Here is a 27,145-nt window from a genome sequence, read left to right on the forward strand (position 1 = left end):
TGTCATTTACTCCCAGTTTTCTTCTTACAGGGAATAAGGTGACAATGCGGGCATAAGAAGAGGATACTAATACCACACCTCGCATCCCTCGTGAGTCCTTCACTTTATTTCAGCAACACTGCTATTGCTCAAACATTCTGTATTCCTTCCCTTCACCACTTCCTCTCTCCCTGGTCCTTTCCAGGGGTAGATCTTGATCTGTTCTTTGAGAGGTGTTTCCATTTTTGGATAATCACCATTGGTGACTCTGTGAGGAGTCATGCTAAAGAAGGGTGATTTTTCTGGTCTGATAATGGAATATTTAGAAGGCAATGAGATAAATTTTATCACATGGCATGATGAACTGCTCACAGGAAGAAGCCATAGAATAAATCCTCAAGGAGTTTCAGCATAACTGGGGTGGGTTCAAGACTTCCAAGTGACTACAAAAGGATACCCCTGATTCAGACAGGTTTGAAAGGTTTCTATCAAACAACAATCTCTGGAAAATGTTTGGCATTATACTTGGTAGGACAAATTTCTCCACATAGAGTCTTTAAAAAGCATTTTCTTTTTTATATTGCACAAAGGCAGAGATAACAGTAGACCCTTAGCATTCTTTATCTCCTAGAATGACAATGAATGCTTGAAATAAACCCAAGTTTCTTACCAAAAACAAACAAAAAAAATCCAATCCAGAGGACATCTAGCTGGGAACAGAAACCAGCATTTCTCCTCATCTTAATCATATCTACTGTTTTACAGTAAGAATCAAAATGTACAAAACTGGAAAAGCCATGTCTGAAAAACAGGGCTGCTCTAGAGCTGTCTAAATTGTACAGCCATATAAATTAAGAGGTAAGGGCAAAACTTAAGTTTCTGTTTTTGAAGACTGTACATCCAAGCACAAGCAACTGGAAATAGAGAATTTCCCCGAAGAGGTGAGTGAGCTCTTCCCAGTCATCACTTTTACCTGGCATTTTATCTTTTGTGTAAGATCGCAGCACAAATAGGACATGTATTTATGAATCACTAAATACTTCACCCTAGCATTGTTTATATGAATGGCACTTTTTCTGGCAGTTTACAGAAATGAAAAAGTTAAATCTGAAGATTTGAGCCTAAATATCACATTCAAAACTGGTAATTATTTTAAAATCTGATCATTTCCTATTTATAAAAGGTAATTAGAAGAAAATGTCTGCTTCATGTTTATACTTCCTAAATTCTGAAAAGCATACATAGCTGAAGATTGTTTTGTCTTTTCTACCTCAGGGCAGGCTGAAGAAGAGAAAGGAATATTTTGAACCAAGTTCCTTCAGTGTCCATGTGTCTTAATAGAAAAAAGGTACACTGGGTCATTATTCATAATTCTGTAAGTGTGAAGAATTAATTCTATGGTTACATTCATTTTATTTTAGAAATGCTAATTTATGGCAAATGTAGAATAGGAAATGTATTTTCTGTGTTTGATTTCCTCCCATATAAAGTTAATAAGTAGCAAGGAAAACTTCTAATTCAAACAAAGCATGTTTTATTGGCACCCTATAACAAACCCCTATCATCTTTATAATAAAACCATGTAAAATATTTGCATTTTAAACATTTCTAAATGTCTTAGAGATATTAAATATGCAAAAATAATTAATCTCCAATAGTACCTGCCCCCTTTTCTATAGCAAAAATATTATTATTAAAACAGAAATTATAGTGAGGAAATCAAAAAATTGTTGAGGGCTTAATCTAATACAATGCAATCAATACTAACAATCTATACACCAACTGTGGAACTTGGATCGAGGACTGTTGTGTGACCACAAGCCTTGCTGAGGGCCTCCCACTTGGAGCTATGGAATCTGACTTGTTAGAGCAAATGCTGTCAGTCAAGTCATGTATTTCATGATTACTTTTCTTCCACACAGTTAATGAATATCTGACAGTTTCTTCACTTAAGAAACAGAACCTGTATATACTTAGGGTTCTCCTGTAATAACTCCATATACTGTGCTAGTGTTTGGAGTGTGCAGCCTTCTCCACTTACGTCACATTTACCTGATCACTTTTACATGTTACTAATGGCTAAAGAAAAAAGTTATCTATGCAGTCTCTGCAGAAATAAATGCTGATGGTGGCTAAAGACCTCAAGGCATGAGGTTTGTGTACAAAAGACCACCTCCTTCACATTCCAACCAGAGAGAGACAGACAACTTTGGTCTATCTGATGCAAAAGTAAGGGAGTCTTCCATCCTGGCATTTTTAACGCCACAGTAATTATTTTCTCAATCCAATATTTCTACAAATTAGACTCTCTGAATGTATCTAAACAATATTACTGTAACTTACAAGACCTGCATGTTACCAACAACAAATTCTCTCCTGTAAACAGCAAGATCCAAGACTAAACAGACCTGCAACAAAGCTTACCTTCCACGTGGCAGCATTACGTCGGAAGTAAGCAAACATTCGTGTGAACCAGTTATAGATTTCATTTAGTGTTAGCTGCTTTTCTGGAGATTCGAGAATGGCCTGTGAAGCGAAAGTAACAGAAAAAGATAATTTATGAGCAAATCAGCACAACTGTCATTATACGATTTTTGGAAAATAGAAAATAATTGTGATGCCGAGCTAAAGCCTGAGAAAGGTTTCACAAAATGATCTAAGATGAATGATTCTATTTACCAGTTCAATAGCAAAATTCAAAATGGAGTTACCTAATTGTTTTGAGTTTTTATTTCTGTTTCCGTACAGAAATATTAATTTATTAGTCATTCATAAAGCAGAATCAAAGAGAAATGCAAAACATTTCACTAGCTGATTAAAGCTCAGTAATTATTTAGAGCTCAGATTAATTCTAGGGATCAGAGATTACTGTAGCTTGTGATAATTGACTTGCCATCTTTAAACAGGCTCATTTTCACTGTTGTGTGAAATGAATTTCCTAATAATCACATCGTATTGTAATACTTAATCAAAAGCAATTATGTTATATATTGCAGTTTTAAAAAACCTTATAGAAAAGGTTTTAGCATGCTTGCATACTAAACGGTTTTAAATCTACTTCATCAATATATCCCTGTACACAGATACCTTCTGATGCAATTTCACAAACTGCATTGTTTACTTACCTGCCTAATTAAAGATGCATATGTAAATGGTGGTCTAACTTCTGCGTTCTTATAAAATTCTTGGTTCTGCGCAATATCTGCTAAATAAGAATCATTGTCCTATTAATTATCACTTTTTACAAACAGGCTGGTCAACAAGCACTGCTGATTTCAACTCGATGTGAGGCACACATGGAGGAGCTACCTGAGGAGATGGGCACGTTGTATTTGTCTGAGTACCGCCTGCGGATGGGTCCCACCGTGTGCATGCTGGTGGTGGTGATGACGGAGGGGCCTTGGGTGACGGGAGTGATGGGCGCGGTGGGGGTCGTAGGAGTATGAGGTAAGCTCTGTGGAGAAGCCTCTGACGCAGACTTGGAGAGGGTGACGCTGGATACCAGATTCAGCTGTGAGGAAAGAACAATGCTTAGAAGAGCCACCGAGAAGGCAACAAGGCCCAGCAGGAATGACACAGGGAGGCCCGGCCAGTGTGAAGTCGCTAAGTAGAGGTTTATCACCAGCTGCAACAGGAGGGGACTTCCATGTAAAAGCTGTTTATTAAAATTTCTAGCATCCTTTCCTATGATTCTTTTTATTATAGTTGATTTATAGGTACACAGCTAACTGATTCAGATACACACACACATCCTTTTTCAGAATCTTTCCACATATAGGTTATTAAATATCTCTTGCAATGTTCCTCTTTCCTATTGCTGAGACAGTTTTTCCCCCCAAAAACAGTTAACGAAGTATTTACAGACACAAAAGGGGTTACCTAGCCTGGTGAGTGTGAGAAATTCCGGGTCATGATGTTTCTTTAATCACAACTTCACACCCCTCTTTTATAGCCTACTATGCCTCGTAAACCTCGAAGAGGGAGATAAATCCTTGGAGCCCCAGGAACACTGATGTTTCAGGAAACACCAGTTGACAATGGTATCGACCTCAGCTCTGGGACAAACCTTTCTGAATTGGCCTAGTATGACAGAGAAACTATTTTTACTTACTCTCAATAAAAATCAAAATTTTATTTGAACAGCCACATGCTGCCAGTGGCTACAGCACACTGGGACAGGCTCACTCAACTCTGTGATGAAACTTCAGGGATGGGAGCTACTGCAGAAAGGCCTGGCCCATGACCTGTTAGAAAGAGTGGAACCAATCCACTAAACACTCATTTTAGCTCCATCCGTTGGCAAGAGACTCCTCTTTGAAAGCTTTATGTGTCATCTTCCTTAAACTCTATCCAATACAGGATTGGAATCTATTCATTTAAAACAAACATGGCATAGGAGAGATCTGGAACTATAAAAAATAAAATCTCATTTTTTTTCCTTCTAGTTTCAAATGTGTAGTAACAAAATGGAGTGATCCAGTGCTTCAAGTAAAGAAACACCTACTAGTTATTTGGGGTAGCATGGGGGAAAACGAACGAGTCCTGTTTCGGGCCCTCCTTCCTATTACCTGTTTTGCCTTGGCCTTGAAGTGTTTCTCTTAATGATATTGGAAATATAAGCCTGTCCCCCTCCCCCCACCCCCTTCCAAAAATCTGTTGCTACTGAAACACTCTATCTGGCTCCCACTGAAGAACTTGGTTGTTTTCAACACAGTTCTTACAGTTTACCCAGAAGTGCTCTCTCAGAAACCTGCAGCTACCTCCAATCCTAGAGTTTAGCAGAGCAGGATTACTTGGTGTAAAAGTGGAGCAGGAGCCTGTGGTCCTCACTCCCATCCCCTGTGGAAAAACCTTAGCCAAGGAATAAGCTTAATCAGAGAAGTGAGGACACACAGAAGGGACAAAGGAAAAGAGAGACCAAACAGTGAGCACGGTCACAGACCTTTAGTTCCCTTGCAAGAGCTACAGGTAATAGTCTGAGCCACGTCCTGCAAGCTGTTTTGCAGACACTGAAATCCCCTCCAAGTAGGAGAAGTTAACTCCATGATGATCAGAATGTAGCCATGACAGAAGCTGCCACAATCCCAAGAAATGGCCTCAAGGAATTGCGAACTGACCGACCCTGGACATGAAGATTAAGTGCTGAGAACAATCAAGAGGACACTGGTCAGACCACCGATGACCAACTTCCAGATGACTGTCAGAGCTGACTGTGCTGTTTCTGCATGGAGCCCCCTCAGTCTGTCTATAAAAGCTCTTGCCCCCTGATTATCAGTGGAGGGAGTTGGCCTTTGGACAGGCGCCTCCCCCACTCCCCACTGTTGACATCCAAAATAAAGCAAACTTCCCTTTCCACCCACCTGGCCAATTTACTGGCTTTTGAGTGGTGAGCAGCTAGACCTGGGTTCACTAACAGTATCAAAATCTGCCTGAAACACAAATTTTGAATCACTTTACAAATTAAGTCTGTTTCACCACTGTAAGAGTCCTAAATCCAAAGCATTATTTGTAGAAACTATTAAAAATTAGATTCCTCTGAGATCTAATCAAAGAACAGATTAAAAACAGAGTTCCAATTTGTTAGGAAGACTCAATCTTTCTCATGCCCTAGTAATGAGAAATATCAAATACTGCTGAGGAAATACTGACAGAAAAGGATAAACATGGTGCTGGAAACTGAATGCTGGGTGCAGGCTTTGGGTTGGGTCTTCCTGTTTATTCTTTCCTTGAAATGCTGACTCAGCCAACATCAGCCGCACCCCTCCCAGCTCCACCCAATTCCTACCCCAGGCTCCCCCATACCTGGTAAAAGCAAGCTATGGAGATGGCACCATCCTTAGGACTCCCCTGGCAAGCTGGCCAGATGCTGGGAGCTCTTTTTCACCAATGCTGGAAACTTCAGGACACACATTTGCAGACTAAGTGCTCAAAGTCTTGTGGAGCACTCACGGGATGGAACGGATCAGGGGTCACGGGGGAAGGCTGGGGTGATCACCCCGGCACCTTGGGTCCTACTTACTGACCAAGCAGAGGAACAGTGTATCAAAACATCCATCATCCCAAGCAACCGGTCTAATGCTCATGAATACACAACTTGTAAAAATCAGATGCTGTTAGGCCTAAGCGTATCAGAATGCCCAGGACAGTCATGGGTGCCATTTGTAAAAACACTGTTGTAAACCCCTTGCCACTGCCTGCTTTCATATTCTCATATTCTCATCTCTCTCACTGCCTGGTTTTAAATTCTCATATCATCACGAATACTTGATACGCTATACTCGTATTTTACAGAGAGGCAGACAAGGGCTCATCAGAGATTCAATAACTTGCCCATATTCACAATCTGGACTCAAAACCAAATACACACTTGTGATTCTAGGCCCTTTGTATAATATTCTCCTTCTGCCCAGATAATGGGAAAAATAAACACGAACCAGTTTCCTTTTTCTACATGTTCATTTCTGGAAAGGACCTGGGGATTAGCTTTTATCCCTGCTTATAAATGGCATTCAATAAATATTTCCAAGCAGACGACGGCAATGGAAACTGCAATGACCAAAACAGGAACAGCGCAGACGACTGCTGCCCTTGGAGGGCTTACCATCAAATACAGACACCGATGGAAGGAAAACAGGCATAACCATCATAAAACAGTTCCAAGAACCCACTCTGCTTTTTGGCTTCTCAGTTGAAGAACATTACCCTAAACACCATAGTGCTCTTTAAAAGGTAATGAAAATGATAATATAAATACAATGTCCTCAAGAAATATGCACGGTCCTTTCCAGTTCTGTGAGGAAGATCATCAAGTCCACTGGGTTCTAGTTCACTGCCAAAAGCCCAAACTCACGGAAACATTCCGCAAGTGCAGGCCCATCTTTTGGGAGCTCACCTACAAGAACAGACAAGCCCCACAATATGGGTACGAAGTCATAAAACGTGAAAAGAATGTCATTCTTGCAGCTCTGGCAGAGGTCTTAAGACTTGGACCGTTTCTACCCCAAAAGCAACAGTAAAACAGAAAATCTCTCCCGGTTAGCACAATCCCTGACAACAGAGAGGCAGCTGAATTTTCTGGAGACTGTGAAACACAGGTAACCAGGGGAAATCAACACCAAGCCAGGAGAGAGCAGAGAGGGGATTTTTACCGGGCTTGACAAATGACACCGTGGTTCACACCCACCGCTGGGCTGTCTCTAATAAGCCACAGAGGAAGCAGCCAATCTCGGCTAATTACCAGATAAAAATGTATTGTAAGGACTCTCATTAGGAGATGCGGATGGCGGTGATCTAATGATTAAATGCTGCATTCAACTGACCCACCATCAAATCACACTGGCGCAAGGCGTCACGGGGATATTTTGTAGAAACAGTGACTTTATTTAGAGGAGGGGAGGCAGTGATATTTGTAATGATGGCTATGAGGTAAACTAATTAAAAGACAGTTCGGAGAGGAAGAGGGTGGCTGAGAGCAGCTGTGGCCGTTCCAGAACCAAGTGCCAAGTCTCCATAGAGGAACTGCAGTCAAGTGGAAAATTTCTGCCTGACCTCTGCCCCTGCTATTAATTTGCAGGGAAACTAATGACACATATACATATTCCCACAAAATTGTTCTAATTGCTAATTTGCCAAAGGAGCCCTGATTCCAAATTAAACACGACTGTAGCCTGTGAGGGAAAGAAGAACAAAAAGCTGTAAACTCCAAATACAGGGGGCTTCGCCTCGTGAAATCATTTGAAGGCTGAACCAACAAGTTAATGAAATGTCAACCTTGTCAAATGTGATCGAAGTTTCTTAACTTTTAAACTCGGGCTGCATGATCACATGCTGGTCTCGAGGAGAAACCATCTCTGGGGAGGAAGGTCACTAGGGGGTGAGAAGATGGAGCTGGGGGAACGTTTCAAGATAGGTTCTGTGTTCAAACCAAACCTGCTCTTTTAATTAAGGACACTCTGGAAAAAAAAGGACCCCTCCACCCGCCCCCCCCCCAAATTAATTACAGACTTAGAAGAACAAACTGGGAACAGTGAGAGCTGTGCTGTAATCTTGAAAGATTCATCTGAATTGTAAACTATTAAAGCTTAAAACATTCATCAATTAAAAATGAAAGCACAAGTGCTTCGTTCTGACTGTAGCTCAGGTTGGAAGAGAGAATTTTTTCTCGGGGCCTAGAGCAGGAAGGGATGGGACTGGGAGGGTTTCTTTTCCTATTTTTCAGATTGTGTTCATTTTCTATTTAAAAAAGTTGCTATGTTTAGAAAAGTTAGTAACTCTGATATTTTCTACATGGCGAGTTTCCATCATGTGATGATTTCGGCAAAGATAATCTCTGAAACGCCGGCCAAAAGCTGAATTCTTATGTCACTTCAGATTGTCATAGGGTTTTCTTTTATTTTTTAATTTCTGTCCACTCTCAACTATCAGTTTTTCTCCCAGGTCAGTTCCAGGGGAACTCTCCTACAAATCTTACCCATCCAAACAACTGGAACTGCATCAGCTACCCAATACTCAATACTCTGCTGAGCCCCTCTATGAAAGAAAGATTTATCTTTTCGTTTTTAAACAGTAACCTCTGCTCTCTCTTTAAAAGACGGTGAGTCACTCCCATTTTTTAAAAAATCAACACACTGCTGATGTAAACCCAGGACAGAAACAGACTTGTCGTAAGGATTCCCATAAGAATTCCTGTGTATTTTTGTTTGTGTTCCTGCCTTGTTTCAGAACAGATTCTGAGAACAAAAGGCAAACTTGAAACCCAGATTCTGAGGGACCAGCTGCTTAGTAGGGACTCTTGTGCTCACTTGTTTTTCTGTTGCTAGTTTGACTGACCTGAGCAGGTGAATTCTAGACACGAATCCCCTGTGTTCAGAGATGGCTTTTCTGAGGATGGAGGAACTGGAGGGATGTTCCCAGACCGCGGGGTGGGGTAGGTGGGTGTTGCTGGGCAGGGGGTGACCTTGAGAACAACTCCCTCTGCCGAGTCCCACCACTGCCTGAGATCTGGGCCCCGTGTGGGACAGTGAGCGAGAAGGCGACCGTCACTGACACTGAACCTCAGCACGGGGGGCTTCACGAGAACCAGTATAGAAACATTTGCTTGTTTTTGCCAATCTCTTTTTATGACGGCCTCAAAATTACTTCTCCAACTCAACAGCCAAGCTGCAGCCAACAGCCCACAGGATCATCCATTTCATTAAGAGTTAAAGGACGCCCCCCCCCCACCACTTTTTTGGGGGGAGGGGTGTAAGGGACACACACATTTTTTATAGTAGCTAAAAACTACTTCCAAACAGTCCTAATTGCTGTGGTTGGAGGAAAAGAGAATGTGTATAAAGGAAAATCTAATACTGCCTTTCGCTTCAAATAGCCAAGTTCCTGTGTTTTATAACATTTTCAGAAAGGAGATTCTACCTACACTGTAGTTACTTGCCCACCAAACCTGAAGGAATGTGGTTTCACCAGGGTTGGGAGCTGTTCTCTGGGGGGTAGGAATACCCTAAAGCTAAACCTACCTCTCATGTTCTCAAGATTATAAAATACGATTTACAGTATCTTCCCGACATTACGATAGTGAAAAAGTCTTTTTCAAAACTCCTTAACAACTTAATAAAGTATTAATACAGACATGCTTCTCGTTGGTAGTGGTGGTTATTGTTTTATCCTCTTGAGTGCGGCCTCCCTCCAAAGAAACATCTCAGGAAATTCTCCATGGAGTGAGCATTGGAGACATTCGCCCTCAAGCAACCCACTGTGGTGTTTATCTTGAGAACATTACTGGTACTGAGTTTGGAACAAAAGAATATCACTTTCATTAGGACAGTTTACGATCGCTTGATTTTTCACTTGTGCTTCTCTGAACATGGAAACGAGATGAATCTTTGGAAACGCCAGCCTACAACACTCGTGGCCATTCTGACCATATGACAGGTCCAGCTTTACCCACTGTGTAACTCCTGTGCTAGAATCTGCAGCTCCTCTGGTAAACACGGCCCGGCCTTGAAAACGTTAAAAGCTTATAAATAACATTACAAATCAAAAGCTTCTTTTGGCTGACATCGGCTATTCTTTGCCTTTCTCTACTCTGATCTTCATCACAGACTTTCCTCTCCCAGTTCCCTTCCTCAAACACCCGCACCTACTCTTAACCCTCGGCAGGAATCATGAAAGCTGATTTCCTTCTTCTTTCCCGTCGCATCTTAGGTGGTGCTGGTGCCACGAGTCTCCCTCGCTCCCACCTCCAGGGCGGGCGGCCCACACGCTCACGTGGCGCGCAGCTCTCCCATAAGATACACTGGATGGCAGGGACGGGTCCGTCCTATTTTCCTACCCTATGTTTCCCAGCCGCACGTTCCATAAATATTCACTGATGCAATTACTTTGATTTTAAATTCAGAAATTCTCTTTACAAAAACAGTGTGCACTGCAATTTGGGTCCTGGGTATGATTACAAAAGGAGAGGTTTTTCTCCTTTTAAAAGACCTTCAAGCAAGCAGGGAGAGACGCTACCGGAGCACCTGTGGAACAGGATGCCTATGAACCCCCGTTCAGCTCACCTAGATGCTTCCCAGGGTGAGGGGTCGAGGTGAGACCCACATCTAAAAACTTGGGACTCTCCCCAGATGAGAATAGCCTCTGACAAGCCAAATGGGAACATGGGTTCCACAACAGGATCCAGCAAACACGTCTAGGGTCTGATGTCAGAACAATCCAAGGTTTTGGCAGTTTCTTTGATGCAGTGAAATGGGAACTGGCTGGATGACTGGACACAGCAAATGACACTTAGCACCCAAATGGCATTTAGTGAAAAGCAACGTTTACAGCAAAGCATTCTATCACTTAGTGACTAAGGATTTTAAAATAAACACCAAGTTCCTTTTAAACAGAAATGGAAAAAAGAAAAAAACTTCACAAACTTCCTGGCAAGACTCTAACATGAGCGTCCCCAGCAAGGGTTAGATCTGAATCCCAGGAACTGCTTCTTTCAAATCAGAGTCTGGGAGGATGCACGTTTGAACATACACTGTGTGTTCCATTATTTCAGGAGGAATAAATTAATTACAGGCAAAGGGGAGTCTTTTACACCTTAGAACTGATCAGATAACCCTATATCCCTAAAGCTGAAAGAATGGAGGGTTTGCTCTATGCCTATGCCCCCTCCCCTTTTTACAGCAAGGAAGTAAAAATGTGTGCAAAACACTACACGTCTACCTTTGATAATTAATTTCCCAATGCCTCACCTATACATATTTTAATAATTCCTGATTTATAAGATGGTATCTATAATAAAATTTTCTATTTTCAAATAAATGAAAAGAAGGCAGGTTCTCTCTGGCAACAGTGTCACACAATATCTGCTTGTCAGGCACCAATTTTTACTTCTTACATGTAAGTTAAAGGATAAGGGATTTATAATGCTGCCTGTGAAAGGAACCACTTTTCATACACAAATGTGATCTTTTTTTTTTTCTCAAAGGGTAATACAACAGTACATTTACATAAACTAATCCAAACAATCTATGTATTTGACAATGGCAAACCTCACACAGGCGGCCTATTGTTGGTTTACATCTTGGAGTTCTTTATATTGGCTTGTAGCACTGCTCTAGCTGTCAAAGGTTTGACTTGGACTCCAAATAAATGGTTATAGAAGTGCTGTGCAGCGATATTGGACTTCTTTGCAAAAGAAAACCTGCTGTGTATGAATTCAAAAGCTATTAATTTTTCAGTCAAAAATATTCGTGCCTATTTCTTTTAATAAAGAAATACTGTGCTGAGCTACTAAGAGATAATGTTGACTAGTGGTAAAGAATTTTCAATAGAGCAGTTAAAAATAAATTTAGTAGGAGGTCCCCTTCCAAGTTATAATTTTCTAGCATGTAAAACATTTTTTTAAATACTAATGAAGACAAACGCTCCTGCCCTGTGCATCTCCCCCAGGACGGCTCTTTCCTGTTCACTGGCTGCTTAACATGGGTCCTCATGGAGACTCCCAAGGGTCCCTTTTGTGGCCTCTGGAAGTCTATGTATATGGTGCTCCAGGCCTGCACCCAGACCCACGACGGCTCATGGAGTGCCCCGCAGGGTGTCTCGATTCCTTTTCTGCTTTCATCCCTCCTCCTCTCACCAAGAAGCCTCATGATCCTAAACAAGTCCATTCCTAGAGTTCTGAGTCCACACATTATTCTAATCCTCATATTTAAAATCTAACCTCATATTGCTGTTTTTAATTCACGGAGTAACTCATCTCATTCTCTCCCTTGTCGCTGGGTTTAGAGACGCAAACCCTTTATCCTGGAGAAAACCATTTCCCTAATGAATGGAAACCATCTGAAGATGTCCAAAGAGTTCCAAGACGATCAGCTCTCCTTGCCACCAGCTCTAACCACTGAAGAACTCAGTGGGATCATGCAAGGATCTTAGCTATTTGTTTTAGTGGGGTTCACCTTATTCCTAGGAGCCTCCTTAAAAGAAGGGGTTGATAGGAATAGCATCTAAAGCGCGGTTGACTAATGACTCCACAATACCAAAAGGCTTTACTCTTTCCTTTGGGTGGCCTACACGTTTGGTTCTACAGCCATTTACTGCAAAATACACGGAAACCAAGGGCTCTTTCCTAGTAAAAATGGATGTGCAAAGTGTTTAATGATTTTATGTCCTATATCTCAGTAATGTGTTCTGTTTCAGACATTAATTTTGTCTGCCAACTGCATCTTGGCAGGCTACCATATTTGCTGGGTTAATAGTCTGACTCCGTTTTATTTCTATCACCATAAATCATACATATATGGGTGTATGTTTGCTTTATTTATAGAAAAAAACCAGTCAAAACAGATAAACCAATACTTTGCCATTATGCTGCATCATTGCATATTGATTAAAATTGCTGGTACTAACTATAGATTGTCAACGCTCAATTAATTTTCACACAGTGACTCCAAGCAAAATCAAATAAAGGCAGTGTACCCTTAAATTTTACAAATCTTAAAAATCAAGAAGCAAAGCACTCTCTCCATTGTGAAAAATTAGTTGAAGCAACTAGATTTTGAGAACTGTAAGTATATGAGAAACTTAACTGAAAACCATCAAGGTACAACAGGGAATGAGATGCAAGACAGGATCTGGGGTCCAGATAGCATCCTTCTACTTTGATATTGTCTGTGCTTGCATGACACTCTTCAAGGTCAAAGAAAAGGGAAATAAGGCAAGTAGCAAGAGATTCCTGAAAGTGAGATGTAATTTTAGGGTACCACGTTTGATCTCACTTTGAAGGAGTCATTTTCACTTCCAACTCTTTAGTAGCCATTAGATGTTCTGCGGTAATTATAGCCTCTAACTATTTCAACATTTCCTCTTTCTTTCCTCTCAGAGTGGACTGGATCATCCCTCAACCCTTTTCTCATACCCACTGTCTCCTAGCTAGCCCATGCCAACATACATTTTTTTCTTCTGCCTTCCTGGTCTGGCAGTCCTCTCTCTGTGTTTCCACCAACGAGAAATCAGGAAGATTGCTTTTTGTTCTGTTTTTGATTTTTTCCTTCCAAAGAGCTGTCATAGTATGTTTTAGTATGTTGGTGTAGCATCAATCATCTGTCCCAAAGAAGAGCTGATTGTGGGGTCTCGTGGCTGAGGACTGTGCCTGAATCATCCCATACATATCTCCATAAATGCCCAGCACACTGCACTGTTCATAAAAGGTAACCAGAACCAGATGGAACTTAAGTCTTTCAATATTCAAAGCTGCCAGACTAGGGATCCTCCTTCCTGGTGGAAGGGAAGCAGAGAAGAAATAGTGTCAGGTACCCCCTGGATGTTGCTCAGTACTTACGGGCTGAGGGGCAGTTTTGGGTTCTGTAGACTTCACGTGCAGGTGGGTCATCATGGCTTGCAGGCGCTCTTTGTCTTTCGCAAGCTGGTAGGGAGAAAATGCTCTGTTATTTCTTTGAATACAGATACGTTACTCTTTAAATATCCCAAATGATACATACTCTAAATTACACTATGGCCCCCTGGCATACAACAAAATTTGCATCACTGCTTAATCGTTTTGAAATCTATGCGACCACTACTGGAGGTGTCGGTGTGTGATTTCTCAACACAAGATGCATGAGCCTTTAACTGGGAAGTCTAGACCTACTGGCACCAAGGAGTCCCATGTAACACAGACAGCTACAAGACAAAACCGTGAATCACGCCTATTAACCAACCTGATTCATGAGGAAGCCAAAGGAAAATGAGCTAGGGAACTGAAAACTCGTAAATTCATCTGTTGTGGTTGTGGAGAAACTCCTAGACACACAGATATACTTATGCAAAATTAACTCCATCTTTCTTCACAAGTAGACACAGATTCAGACAGTCCAGGCAAGCAATTTTAACAGGGCAGGCAGATAGCTACAAAGGGGGAGAAGTCCCCATTTCCAAATAAATATACAGTAAGCTTACTCATTCACTGACTCAGTATCTGAGTACCTACTATGTGCTAGTCTCATCGTGACAAAAATTCAAGTCTCCTCATTCTAGAAAACATTCTCTTCCGAAGGTACATGAGTTCCTAACTGGATGTACACAGTAGGGACTCAGATGCTATTTGTTACAGGCTGCTTTCTTATGCTGGCCCTGGACTGTTCCCTACACAAGGGTATCTTCAACAGTTCAAGACACTTGAGCATAGGGGACATAATTATGACTGTAGAAGAGGTAGGAAATGTATCCCCCCGAAGATACAGGTTTAGTTAAGAGAAAAGCTGTGGAATTTGGGGGAAATTCCACAGAAGAGATTAATATGAGATGGGGAAAGGGAGGGAGGAGAGGAGGAAGGAGGAGGAGAGGCAGGGATGGAAAAAAACCTCAGTTCAGGATGTTTACAGACTATTTGTCCAAAATAATGCCTTAGAATTAGGAAGGGACTCAGTCCTTCCATGTCACATAATTAACATTAAATCTTTAAAATATCAATTAATTTTTGTAAGTCTAAAATTATTCCCCCCCCCCAAATCAAGTAAGACTTGCTTTTTAAAAATCAAAGTGCATTTTAAGGGAGGAGGATGTTTCAAGAATTGGGGGAAAGCGGAGAAAAGGGAATAAGTAGAAAAACAAGAAGGAAAAAGCTTTCAACTTATCCTAACTCGATGACTCAGTCTCAAGCCATATCACATTTGATTTTTTTTTTTTTCCTTTTTATTCCCTTGTGGTGTGGTTTGGGGAGGAATAAATTAAGAAGTGGCAGGGTGGGGGGGGGAGCCTTACAGTGTTAGCATTTATCTTTCAACAAACAGGAAATGAAAATGATACCATATTAGGAGCCACTTTATGTTATTCATCCTCTGTTCTTTAGTCAGTTATTGAACAGCCAAACTAAAAGATGCTCAGAACACATAATGCTAAAGGAATTCAGTTTTCCAAAGTGGCTCAGTTAGAACAATTAAAATGTTAGCAATGGCATTTTTCTACAGTTATTTGTTTTTTATGTAAGTGTTCTAAGTTCTTCAATGTTACAACTAAAACATTTTTAGATTAAGAAAAATGGTTTGTTTTAAAATTATCGTGGGGCAGAGGAATGGAGGCATCTCAGTTATTCTTTTTAAAAACAAGTAGTCGTCTGTGGTGCTAAATGGTACAAATTTAAGGGTGGGAGGCAATATTTACTGAAGAGTCTGATGAATATTAATTGTGACTTAATTTAGGGGTAAACATTGTTGATGGAACAATTACAAAGACCAAGTAGAAGGAGGTCCAAATTCCCAGCATCAAAAGAAACCATTACCTCTATGTTCCATCCAAATGTCTACCAGGCTGATCTTTTACTGGTCAAAGGTGGTAACACCACATGGCAAACACACATGGAGAATCTGTACACCCAGTCACCTCCACAACCCTGGTGCTTTACTGCTGGAGGGAATCTTATTTCTTCTTAAGAATATCACTTAGATTCATCATTCACGCTGAGAATAATCCAGGTTCCTTATTTTGCCTCAACCTCAAGTCTACTATCCTAACTCTGCTTTACTATAAGACAGGCAAGGTTACAGAAAGAGGCAAAAATCCAAGTTTTTCTTTGTGTTTATTAGTGCAAACTAGCATGTCATATATAGTCTTGGGAAGGATTTTGGATTTTTATCATTGATAACAGTTCTAATACAAACTTCTGACAACTGAAAGGAAAAAATCTCACCAAATTCACTTTTTATTTTTATGCAAAAATGGCTATAAATTCACACCTAGTGAAATCAGCTCTTCTCTCTACGGAGGGCTGTCTTGCATTTACAGTACTCACTGGTCCTTCAAACAGCTTGCAGATTCTTTGCTGTTTTTTTTATGCCATCATTCCATGAGCTCACCACCCCCATCAATTTTCACAGCATCCCTTCTTTGTTATAATATGGGAATACAAACATTTAATATTAGCAAATATAGTCTAGCATTCCCTTATCAACTGACTCCCATGACAGGCAAAGAAAAGGATGGAAAATTCAGTCCAAAGGTCACCTAAAAATCTGGCTGACAGATTTACACATCCTTTTATGTTGTAGTATCAAAAAAGAATTACTCTCTCAGAGCTTTCCTGGTGGGTGCAGGAGGAGTATCTAGCATAAAAGGAATGACAACAGGCCACGCAGTAAGGGGAACTGCGTGTGCAGTGTCTGTTTAAATTAGTAACCTGGCACACCAATACTGCAGAATGACTAGAGTCAAAAATGGGTTAAAAAGGACGTGGGCTAACAGACTTCGAAGGATTCGAATCCTGGCTCTGAGACTCTGAGCACATTATGTAACCTTTTCAAGCTTTTCACTTCTCCTTCTAAATATGGAATAATAATCTCTGAACTTTGAAGGGTTGTTTTGAGGATTAAATAAATTCTTGCACATAACAAGCTTAGCACAGAGCCTAGCACTTCATGAATGCTCAAAAAAAAAAAAACTTTTTTTTTTTTTAAAGGAAAGTTAAATCAGTCTAGTCTATCTAGACTTCTACTGACTTAAGTAGATGTTTGGAAACTGGATCAACATAACAGAGATTCGATGGAGTTTGCAGCTGGGCTAACTGGGGAGAGAATTTAAGAGATTTTAAAGAAGAGAACAGGAAGCTAGGAAAGATGATGCTCATTTCTCATGGATTTATTCCCTTAGTTCTCACTTTTATCTGTCCCGTGTCCTAAAGAAATGTTTTTTCTTCCCTTGACTAATACGGGTCTCCCCCTCTTCTATTCCCCGTGGCCTCAAGTCAGTCTTCTGATCACCAATGCTGGCCAAGACTGTAACAGAGGTATCACTCCATAACTGCTGAAGGCCAGGGGGCCCCATGCACCATCTTCAAAGGTAAAAGCTAAGACGATTACACTCATTCTTTTAGCAGAGAAAAGGTAACATGGGCTGAAATTCACTGAACACAATCATATTCTACATTCTCAGGAGGACGAATCATTTTAAACCCAATTTGGCGGTTCTCACTCATGAGAAAAGAATTCTAAAAAAAAGTGAAGGATTTGGGAGACAGAAAAAACACTAGAATTACAGAGGATGGAGAGAGGAAGGGGCCAGGCCACTTATTCCATTTCACAAGCTGCTGAGGCTATTCCAAGGCCTCTAGTTCTCATGCCATGTTTCATAGTTGGGGGAAAACAGATTCATGGGGAGAACTTAACCTGAGGCCGTGGAGCTAGGAAGGGACAACAGTAAGACTAGAACCCAGGTGACATGATGCTTGGTCTGACTTTCCCAAATGGGTGTGATCCCCGGCATCACCTGGGACACCACCTGAGAACTCAGATCTTTGCCTCCCTCCCGTCTCCTACACTGACCTACGTAGGCAGAACCTGGGGTGTGTGCGCACACATGGGTGCACAATATTAGCCACACACAGGTTACAAAGAAGCAAGCCTGGATTAGTCGACCGAGGTCCCCAGTTTCAGCGACTGGGATCTGACCTAATCTTGTCCAGTTCTCCAGGGGAGGGATGCAGGAGTAAATGGTTCTAATAAGGACACCAAGGGTCCAAGTTTATGAGGGGTGTTGGGGAGATACCACTCTCTTCTATGAACTGAGTGTGCCTTAGCGGGAGCGGGGCTTGATACCCTCAGCCACTGCGTATACACTGACAGTCCCTACAAAACTGACGGAGGCAGAATGGATCTTGTTACCTGGTCTCTTAAGAGCATACTATCAAAAAAAGGAAAATAAGTTAAAAAAAAAAAATGGGGGTGGTGGGGAGGGCAGCACTGGAAGGAGGAGAAATTAAATTCTTCTACCAAACTGAGTATTTACCAAATAGCTATCTTGCAGCCACTCTATCGAGTGGTGGTCATTCACAGACCTTCACAACTCGGCCTTGAAGGCCAACTCGGGCTCTTAGCGGGTAGGCAACCTACGGCTCATTTCACCCCAATTGAAGAATTTCCCAACTTTTATTGTATTCTGTCACCATCTTAACATTCCTCACGTGTTATTATTAAAGACTCTCTTGACATTTCAAGCAGACGCACTCGGATACTCTGTCATAGTCTAGGAATTCTAATGCTCCCAGAGTAAAGCAGGATTTTAAATTATGAAAAAGAATCGTCTTGGTTTTCCAAGGGGGGAACGAGGAAGGGAGACACGCAGAGACCCTCCCCCCTTTTTCTCGGCCCCTGTCAGAGAGCAGTGGCAACACGAAGCTGTGATGCTATTAGGAACCCTCTGTTCCCACCACCCTTCGAGCTTGTTCAGAGATAGTCAGGAGGCTGGGGAGTCTCCGTTGTGAGGCGCTGTCCTGAGTGCCGCTTCGAATGGGGTTAGAAAAGCCCGGAGGGCATCGGAGACAGGCCAACGACCCGGAAGTTGGTGTGATTACAAACAGCCCGGCTGACGGCGGAGGGATCACATGAGTTTCCCGAGTGACGGGTCTGAGTGGGGCTGACGTGTCCCTCCGCTGTCGCGGCCTGTGCACTCCCCTTCCTGCCGACATTTTCTTAGCGCTCACAGCTCCCGGTGGATGGATTTGGAAACCTTCCACGTGGGCCCAGCACCACCGAGCTCCAGCCCAGGCCCCGCCTGCCACGAACTTCTCGAGGAGAAAGCCCCTTGAGGCAGAGGAGAGCGCGGCCCCAGTGGCCGTGTTTCCAAACCCTTGATCTGCAAGGCCTGGATGTGTGCTGAGAACCTCGCGGGGTGAAGCGGTGTTAAAACTTGCTACTTTAAAATGTCTCTCTGGCATGCAGATTATTATTTTGAGCTTAAAAGAATCATAGCCCCAAAGACTCAGAAACTCTGACCTTCCTTTCTCTAAAAGAATTGCAAAGGCCTGTCAGAAGAGAGCTAGCACTAGCGGATCTGCACAGAGTACAGGCCAGGAGGTGGGCGTGGAGAACTCTGCAGGGCCCTGAGATAAGAGTCCACTCTGCGCCCCACTGTCTCCCTGTGGTCACACATTTATTTACTAAACATTGACTTTTCCATCTCCCTGTGAACGGCCTTTCTCCCTTTTGAAGTTCCAAAGCCCTGCTCCCAACACCCCCTTTTGTCTTTGGCTGAAGATGGTGTTCACCTCGAGGGTTTCGACCATTCTGATAGATGACCCCGTTTTCCTGGGTCTCTCCCCTGTATACCATCTTGCTAAACTTTTGCTTGATTTTTCTCCTCTTACTCTCTCTCCTGTCAACTGAATTCTTAGCCCAGACAGAAGAACTTAAAAGGGTAGAGGAAGATGTTCTCCTCCCTAACAGAGCCCTGATGACCCCGGGTACAAAGCCATCCAACAGCACTGAGCAAGAAAAAAAGACAGATTCCAAAAGTGGGGGCCTGCCCATCATCTTTGAACAAGTTAGTCAGATCTTCTACACCTCAGTTTCCTCATCTTTGGGGGGCAGGGGGGCACTATTCTGAGTCTCAGAGGACAATCACCATCCACTTAGAAACACCTTCTCAAAGAGCAAGAAGGAATATTACATTAATCATGCTCATTAAGTGTGAGACACATACTGACTTCCAAATGTTAGATTCTCCTTTTAAAACATGACTCTTGGGGTGAAAGAAACAGGGTTTTGAATTGCGGGCTGTGGAGATTCAATGAACCTGAGGGTAAATTCACTAGGACAGTGTCTTGGCTATAGAGGAGGGGCTTGATAAATATTCTTTCAAATAGTTTTTGAGCTCCTTAATGCAACAAGCAGAACATGGGCATGCTAGACTTTTCTACAGCCAATGGATTCAAACAGATCACGAGGGTAACCAACTCATCCCAATTTGCTCAGGACTCTCCCCATTCTGCAACAGAAAATCCCAAGTCTCAGGAATTCCCAAGTCCCAGGAAAGCAAACTGCAGCAGCTGGTCACCATCACATCCTGCTGAACAGAGATTAATTTTAAAAAGAACCCAATATCCCTCCACTCTCAGTCTCCCTCACCCCACAACCTAGGCACATCCCTCAACCGGCTCCTGCGACCTGGAATGTCCTTGCCAGGCTCTCCCCCTGACACCTCCACAGTGAGTCCCCCCACCCCAAACTCTGCCTTGAGGGCAGTTACACACCTAGTAGTCTTACCCTCTCCACATTATAGGAAGGAAGAAACCGCCTCACTTGTCTATATCCAGGGCTTGGAATACACTAGGTGCCTGATAAACAGTGACCGAATGGAATCAAATGAGTCATGGATAACAGGTCCACATCCCTCCACCCCCATCCCTGCCAGGGCCAAGCAGATCATCCCCATCAGCTGGGTGGCTCCTATGCTCCTTGGCTACTTTCAATATTCACTTTAAAGGGTCTTGGGGCTGAGGGGTTGTAGGAAACCTGTCCTGGGCCCTGCCCCTGACACATGCGGAGCCCTGGACATGATGAACAGGCCAAACTTTCAAGGCTTCTTTTTTCTTTCTTTCCAAGCCTGTCTTTATACACCAAAGAGGATAGCTAATGACTGAGCAAGGTTACATGGTCACAAAACAGAATTAAACTGAATAAATATGTCCAGAAAACTGTATTTATACCATGAACGTCTCAGCTTTCTAAGACAGATTAAGTCCATCCGCAGACTTCTTTTTTTCCTGTTGTCTTTTAAATCAGATGCCTTTCCCTTTTCCCAAAATGGAATTCTGACCCAGCCACTGAGATGTCTTCTGTGTGATCTCATCGCCAACTGAACGATTGAGAGAGCTCACGAGCATCTCCCTCCCAGGCGAATGAATCCAGATAACGGGATGAATATGGATTTAAACCCAGGGGACAGTAGGTGCTCAACTCTCAGAAGGAACCTTTGGGTGCTTCTGTACGGCCCTGGCCGTGGCGCTGGGGGTGGGCAACCAGACACTCACCGTGTTCCCACCTCTGCTGTCCTTGCCCTGTGGGGGAGGGAGCTGGACATTTCATGACCTACATAAGACTACACATACTGACGGGATTTTTCCTCCTCCAGTCCTAACTTATTTCCATGACTGCCCATTGTCCAGAAAAATCTGTCAACAGAGAACATCTAACAGATGCAATCTTAAAATACATTCCGACCTCAAAAAGGACATTCCCTCGTCCTCGATCCAAATGATTTCTATGGTGTCCATCTGTCGTCATGCTAGGGGCCTAAGTGTCCAGGGTAGGACCTCATGTAATTTCTCGGCTTCCTGGTAATTAACAGCTGGGGTTAATCCCCATCCAGTCCATTGATAAATGTCAAAAAATTACAACTGCCTTTGTAATAATGAAATGAACTCAGAAATATTCAAAAAGGCTTTGGATGCCCACTAAGATGTCTTTTTGACACCCTCCTCCATCAGGGAAACCAGTAACAGGGTGTAACATAAGAACTGAATTAACCATCATTTCACTGTCAACAAGTTCTACGTAAATAGTCCACTGCTAAGAGAACGTGCATTATATATTTTGATATCTTCCAACAAAAACACACACAAGATGGATGCCTCTCACCCACAGTGCTGCATAGATAGATCTAAATTAGACCCCATAACCCAACATTCTGATTTCTGCCTGGTGGCTTGAACTCTGCCATGAGAATCTTAAAGGCTTCTCCATTTGGCTCAAATGCAGATAACGCTAGGAAGGGAAATGAGCCCCTGCCTCTATCCCCTAAGGTGAGCGAGGGTGATCTTTCTAAAAAACTGAAATCGAATTCCTTTATGGAGGCTTGACTGCAGGTAAGAAACACCAGGACCTCCTGTTTGGGGTCAGAGTTGGGGTTTCTGGGGTTTAGATTTGGGGGCTGGCAAGCTACACGGGACAGCACTCCAGGGGCTTCCCTGGTTTTGGTCACATCTGGGGCTGACGCTGCCCTCCCAGATTCTCCGGTGCAATCCTTTCACACTGATTCTCCAGGGTAGACATAATGAACCTCTCTGGTGATCTCTACTCTAAGATCCAATTTGAGCTTATTGGGTTTGTTTTTACAATGGGGGCGCACGTGTGACCTTGCCCCCAGAGTAAACGCCAAAGGCCTCAGTACTGCTCTGCTGAGAGAATCTGGGCAGTTGGGGGGGGGGGCTGTCTCCTCCTCCTCTGAGTGATTGTCCTTTGGGAAAATGCTCAGGTCTTGATTGCTCTTTCCTGTCGTGCTCAGAGGTGCAAACAGTTTTCAAATTCAAGTTAATACACGGTAATTGTGTAACAGACTTTGAGATAACTTGGAAATTCAGGTATTTCCTGGACCAGGAAATGCTTTCTTTAAGGGAAACAGAAGTAGCCCTTTTGGGTCAGGCATGCGCAGAGCACCCCCTCTACATGAGCAGATACATCATGCTGAGCAGAGGGGGTGTGTGTGGGGGGCCAATGTCAATGAGAAACAAGACAGAAAGGCTGCTGAGACACAAGAGCACCTCTTCACACCCTCCTGCTGCTGCACAGACTTCGCTTCCCCAATACCTCAGACTCTACGGGCACAACGACATTAGCCAATTAAAAAGTACATTTCCTGACATGGGTGCATGAAATGGCAAACACGGAAATACAAATATCAGAGAAATAGGAAGCTGCAAATGAGTGGCTGTGAGTCTAACTGTCCTCTGCACCAAACTCTCTGCAACCCCAATATTGTCCGTCTAATTGTTGATAAGGGCGTTGGGCATGGGTTCCTTCAGTACTAAAAACTGCTGACATTTTCTTGTGTATTTCATTAGATTAAATAATCACTGTTTGGGTATGGCCCTAATCTTGCACTGAAGTCTTCTGAGCATGTTTCTGGTGTTTTCAAAAATGCATTACTGAGAGCAAGCACTACCCAGTGAATGAACAGTGCCACTGGAGACTGACTTATAATCTTTTTTTTTTTTTCCCTAGAATGTAGGAACCAGGAGGACAGCCCCATCTGTCTCACTCATTCTTTTACTCCTTGGTGGCTCCAACAAGGTTCTTCCATGGTATAGGCTCGGGGTGATGTCTGCTAAATGCATAAGTAGATAAATGGATGGATGGATGAATACCCCTCAGCTAGCTCTCCATGACCACCAACAGCAGCAAGGACTGGCATGTGAAGCTGCCCTCCGGGGAACCTGACTGATATGGCGACACTGGTTTTACACACCAAGGTGAAGAAGAATGAAGTAAAAGGGGAGAGCTGGCCCTTAGGAAGCCGGGAACCTATGAGAACAAGTTGCTAAGAATGTGATGCCAATTGTTTTTTTGATTCTCTAGACCAAGGACTGCTTAGGAAACTTTTTCTGCAAGGACCAGCCAGACAGTAGATATTTTCAGCTTTGCAGGCCATAGGGATTCTGTTGCGATTACTCAACTTTTCTGTTGTACAGCAAAAGGCAGCCACACACAATGCGTAACTCAAAGGGCACAGCCATGTTCCAAGACAGCCTCACACATGGATGCTGAGATCTGAGTCTCATATAGTTCATTCTTCTTGTGAATCTTACCTCCCTCACCCCAACGGTTCAAAATGCAAAAACCTGTCTCAGCTCATCAGATTTGGCCCAGGGGCTGCAGTTCTCTGTCATCCTTCTAGCAATCCTTGCAAGCTTGGAAGAAATGGAACTCTTCAGAACCAGCCCTGCCATCTTCCATTAAAGCAAAGTTGTTCAAAAAATATCATAAGGAATATCACAGGTAACCACCACACAGTAACTTCCAGAAAGATAAGCATCTCTGATTCTTATTAAAAGTTGAAAAACCTGCTTTGGGTTTGAGGTGGGACTGGAGGATGAAGGGACAACTATGAATAAACGAAATCCGCAAAGAATCTAAGAATCATCATATAGGTCTGTACCATTCCCAGGCCATGTTCACCAAAACAAAACATTAACGCTGCTGGGAGATAACTACCTGACTTACTGATCATCTAACTCCTTTCCTTCTCCCAACTGCTTCTTTTGGATAATGAGGAATAATGAATAAAAGGTTAGTTAATCATGGCCTTGCACTCAAAATCTGCAGTCTGGAATGCCAACTTAGGTGAACCATGACAGCTCTGCTCAACAATTTATTCTGGCTGATCATTAAGAATTTCATCAATTAAATACATACATGCAAGAATCTGGATCCCTTTATAAAAACACCACCACCACTGAAATATGTAAGGTCAGAAAGCAATAGCCATAGAGCTGGTCCTATTCAATCCAGTCCTTCAGGGGCTTCCCATGCTTCAATCACAAGTGAACTCTGGGAGTGAGATAAATAAACTCCTTCTTTCCTTCTCAGTAAGCATGTTGAATTTAAATACGTTTCCGAAGACTCATGTAAGAATTTGGGGAGGTGGTGGGGGGGAAGAGGCACTCGGTTTACAATGTGCCCTTTGCTTGGATAAATACCCCACTGTCCTAGTAATTTCATATCTATAGTCTGAATGCAAAAGTACTTAAAATAACTTTTCACACATTCTGACTAAAAAAAAAAAATAAATAAGTGATCCATCATAACTAATTAAAAAAAAAAAAATCCTTTCTATCCTGGAAAGTCACAACAAAAAGTTTAAGTGTGTTTTGGCTGATTTTTCTCTGCAACTATTTGAAGCTATAAATGACTTAACTCAGTAAAATTCCAGATGTAATTATCTACTGTACTTAGCCCAGGGCTCTTCATATATCTCGGCATTGCTGTCTTGCATACAAAATAGGCTTTTCAATGGCTGGTAACAATATAATGTACAACATTGTTTTAATTTCCCCGAGTCGGCTAACCTCTTGCCTACACTAAACCAGTCAGAGGAAGAAGCCACAGTGAGTCATCAAGCACTCAAAAGCATTTTGGAACTCAGCTGCATAAATGGGGTTTGTAGGGTCAGCCTTGTGCAATTGTACATTTTAATAATATCCATTTCTGACCCAATTTTTACTTTTAGAAACTAATTTTCTATTAATTATACCAAGGAGGGAATGATTGCTAAAACACGGTGGTTCATCAACAAGTTACATCAGGAAGTGGAACTCACATTTCAAATGCACCCCGACCAAATGTGATCCACGGGAAAATCTGCACAAGTTAATTTTCTGTAGTCATAAAATATGTTCTACATGGTCCAGTGGATTTCCAAACACAAGATTCTCTCCCTCTCTCTCTATATATGATATGCACATGATATATATTGTATGTACCTGAATACGCATTTGTATGTACATGTGGGTGTGTGTACATATTTAAAATGTATAGTGAACTCTCAGTTGTTCTCAGTGATGGAGAGAAAAGGGGAACAATGAAAAATGATGCACAAATCCACATATACTTTCTATTTTAACTTTGGAAAAAAGGCTTGCATGTGTACTGGCTTGCCCCGTGTTGCCCACACTCATGTTCTCTCTCGCTCGCTCTCCATTCATTCACTCCCCATATCTCTCCCCAGCTTGTCTTCCTAACTTCGGGTTAATAATATTAGCAACAGTGGGGGCTCAGACCAACAACAGATAACCAGCAAACTTAAAAAGGAAAAGAGAGAAGGGAGGTCAAGTGAGAGAGAGATGGAAAAGCTAAAAAGCAGTGAGTGGCTGAGGCTTGGCGGCATACACAGAGATGCACAGAACTGTGAGATGTCTGAGCAGCAGTGTCCAAGAATGAACTGAAGCTGAACCTTCCCAAAGAGGAAAAGAAATAAAATACAGTAACACAAAAGAAGATCAAAGGAAAGAAAGGACAACATCAGATTTTTGAACCTTCCATTCAATAATGAGTACACAGGAACTCATTACAGAACACTACAGAAATTTGGAAGTGGAGGAATACTGAGGCAATATCAAAAATAAATGTGGTTTTTACCTGTAGCTCTAACTGCTGTACAACCTGCATTTGTACTCTACATTGGGCTGTACTTCTATCGTCCAGCGCATGCTCACTGTTGAGATGTCTGCAACAATACATAGAAAATCATTAAGTGAAATGGAGAAACAAAAAAGGAAAATTTAAGTTACCAGGATGTTCACGCATCTACTAGGTCTAGTTTACAGTCCTGCAGAGGGGCTGCCCTTTTCCATCCCCACCACTGAATACTGTCATTATGTATAACTGAGTACACTGCTAACACCAAATAGAAGGCTTCCAGGGAGAAGTTGTGTGGCGCTGCCGGAGATAACCATTTACGCAGAAATAATGCAACTTACGAAAGTAAGTCAAGGCTGCCATTCAAGACCACCTCAATGGGTAGATATCTGAGACAGGGCCCACGAGGTATTTCAAAACCGTCTGATTTATATGGATCTGAATATGAGCATTTGTTCACAAGAAAACTGATTTCACATCACTGATGACACATTCTTATATTGAAATGCATAAACATGAATGTCAGAGACAGCAAGGGGTGGAAAAGCAACTTTAAACATATGAAAACTGCAACATGAACCTACACATGCAAATCATATACCAATGGCAGGGGCGGGAAGGATGCAGACAACTATTGCAAAGGAAAACTCTGCCTGGGTTCTTGACTGTGGTCTGGATATCCAGTTTACAGATGGTTCAGACTACATGCTGAGGATGCCTGTCCCGTGGTTCCTTTTACTATTTACTAGATTTTTCCAATGGGAAAAAGGCTAAAAACCTGAAATTTCAATGAGTTTTACCATACACGGGAGCTCTGGTAATCAAAGGGTTGAATCAAAGCCTAAAATCTGAAAACTAAAAACCCCTGTATCCATTTTACTCAGTCTTCTTAAGAATGCTGCTTAATTATGTAAAAAGAAGTTTGCCTCATTCTACTATCAACACTTTCATGACATTTAGGCCCTCAGTACAACCTGGATTTAATATAAAATCACAGAAAA

General features: G+C 42.3%; 1 protein-coding gene across 10 annotated transcripts in view; it reads right to left on the bottom strand.

Moving 5' to 3' along the window:
• The window catches only part of FOXP1 (forkhead box P1), a 616,998-nt gene that overhangs the window by 17,712 nt on the left and 572,141 nt on the right, over positions 1 to 27,145 (bottom strand). For 9 of the 10 annotated variants that reach the window (XM_043443253.1, XM_043443246.1, XM_043443249.1 and 6 more), the window contains 5 exons: positions 26,145 to 26,232; positions 13,805 to 13,888; positions 3,289 to 3,490; positions 3,105 to 3,184; positions 2,404 to 2,505 (listed from right to left, as the gene is read on the bottom strand). In XM_043443253.1, coding sequence (XP_043299188.1) covers positions 2,404 to 2,505; positions 3,105 to 3,184; positions 3,289 to 3,490; positions 13,805 to 13,888; positions 26,145 to 26,232 — 556 coding nt within the window. The remainder of the gene's footprint in view (positions 1 to 2,403; positions 2,506 to 3,104; positions 3,185 to 3,288; positions 3,491 to 13,804; positions 13,889 to 26,144; positions 26,233 to 27,145) is intronic. The other variant, XM_043443252.1, reaches the window with a different exon arrangement.

This window comes from Cervus canadensis, chromosome 22, assembly GCF_019320065.1.
Source record: "Cervus canadensis isolate Bull #8, Minnesota chromosome 22, ASM1932006v1, whole genome shotgun sequence".
NCBI lineage: Eukaryota > Metazoa > Chordata > Mammalia > Artiodactyla > Cervidae > Cervus > Cervus canadensis.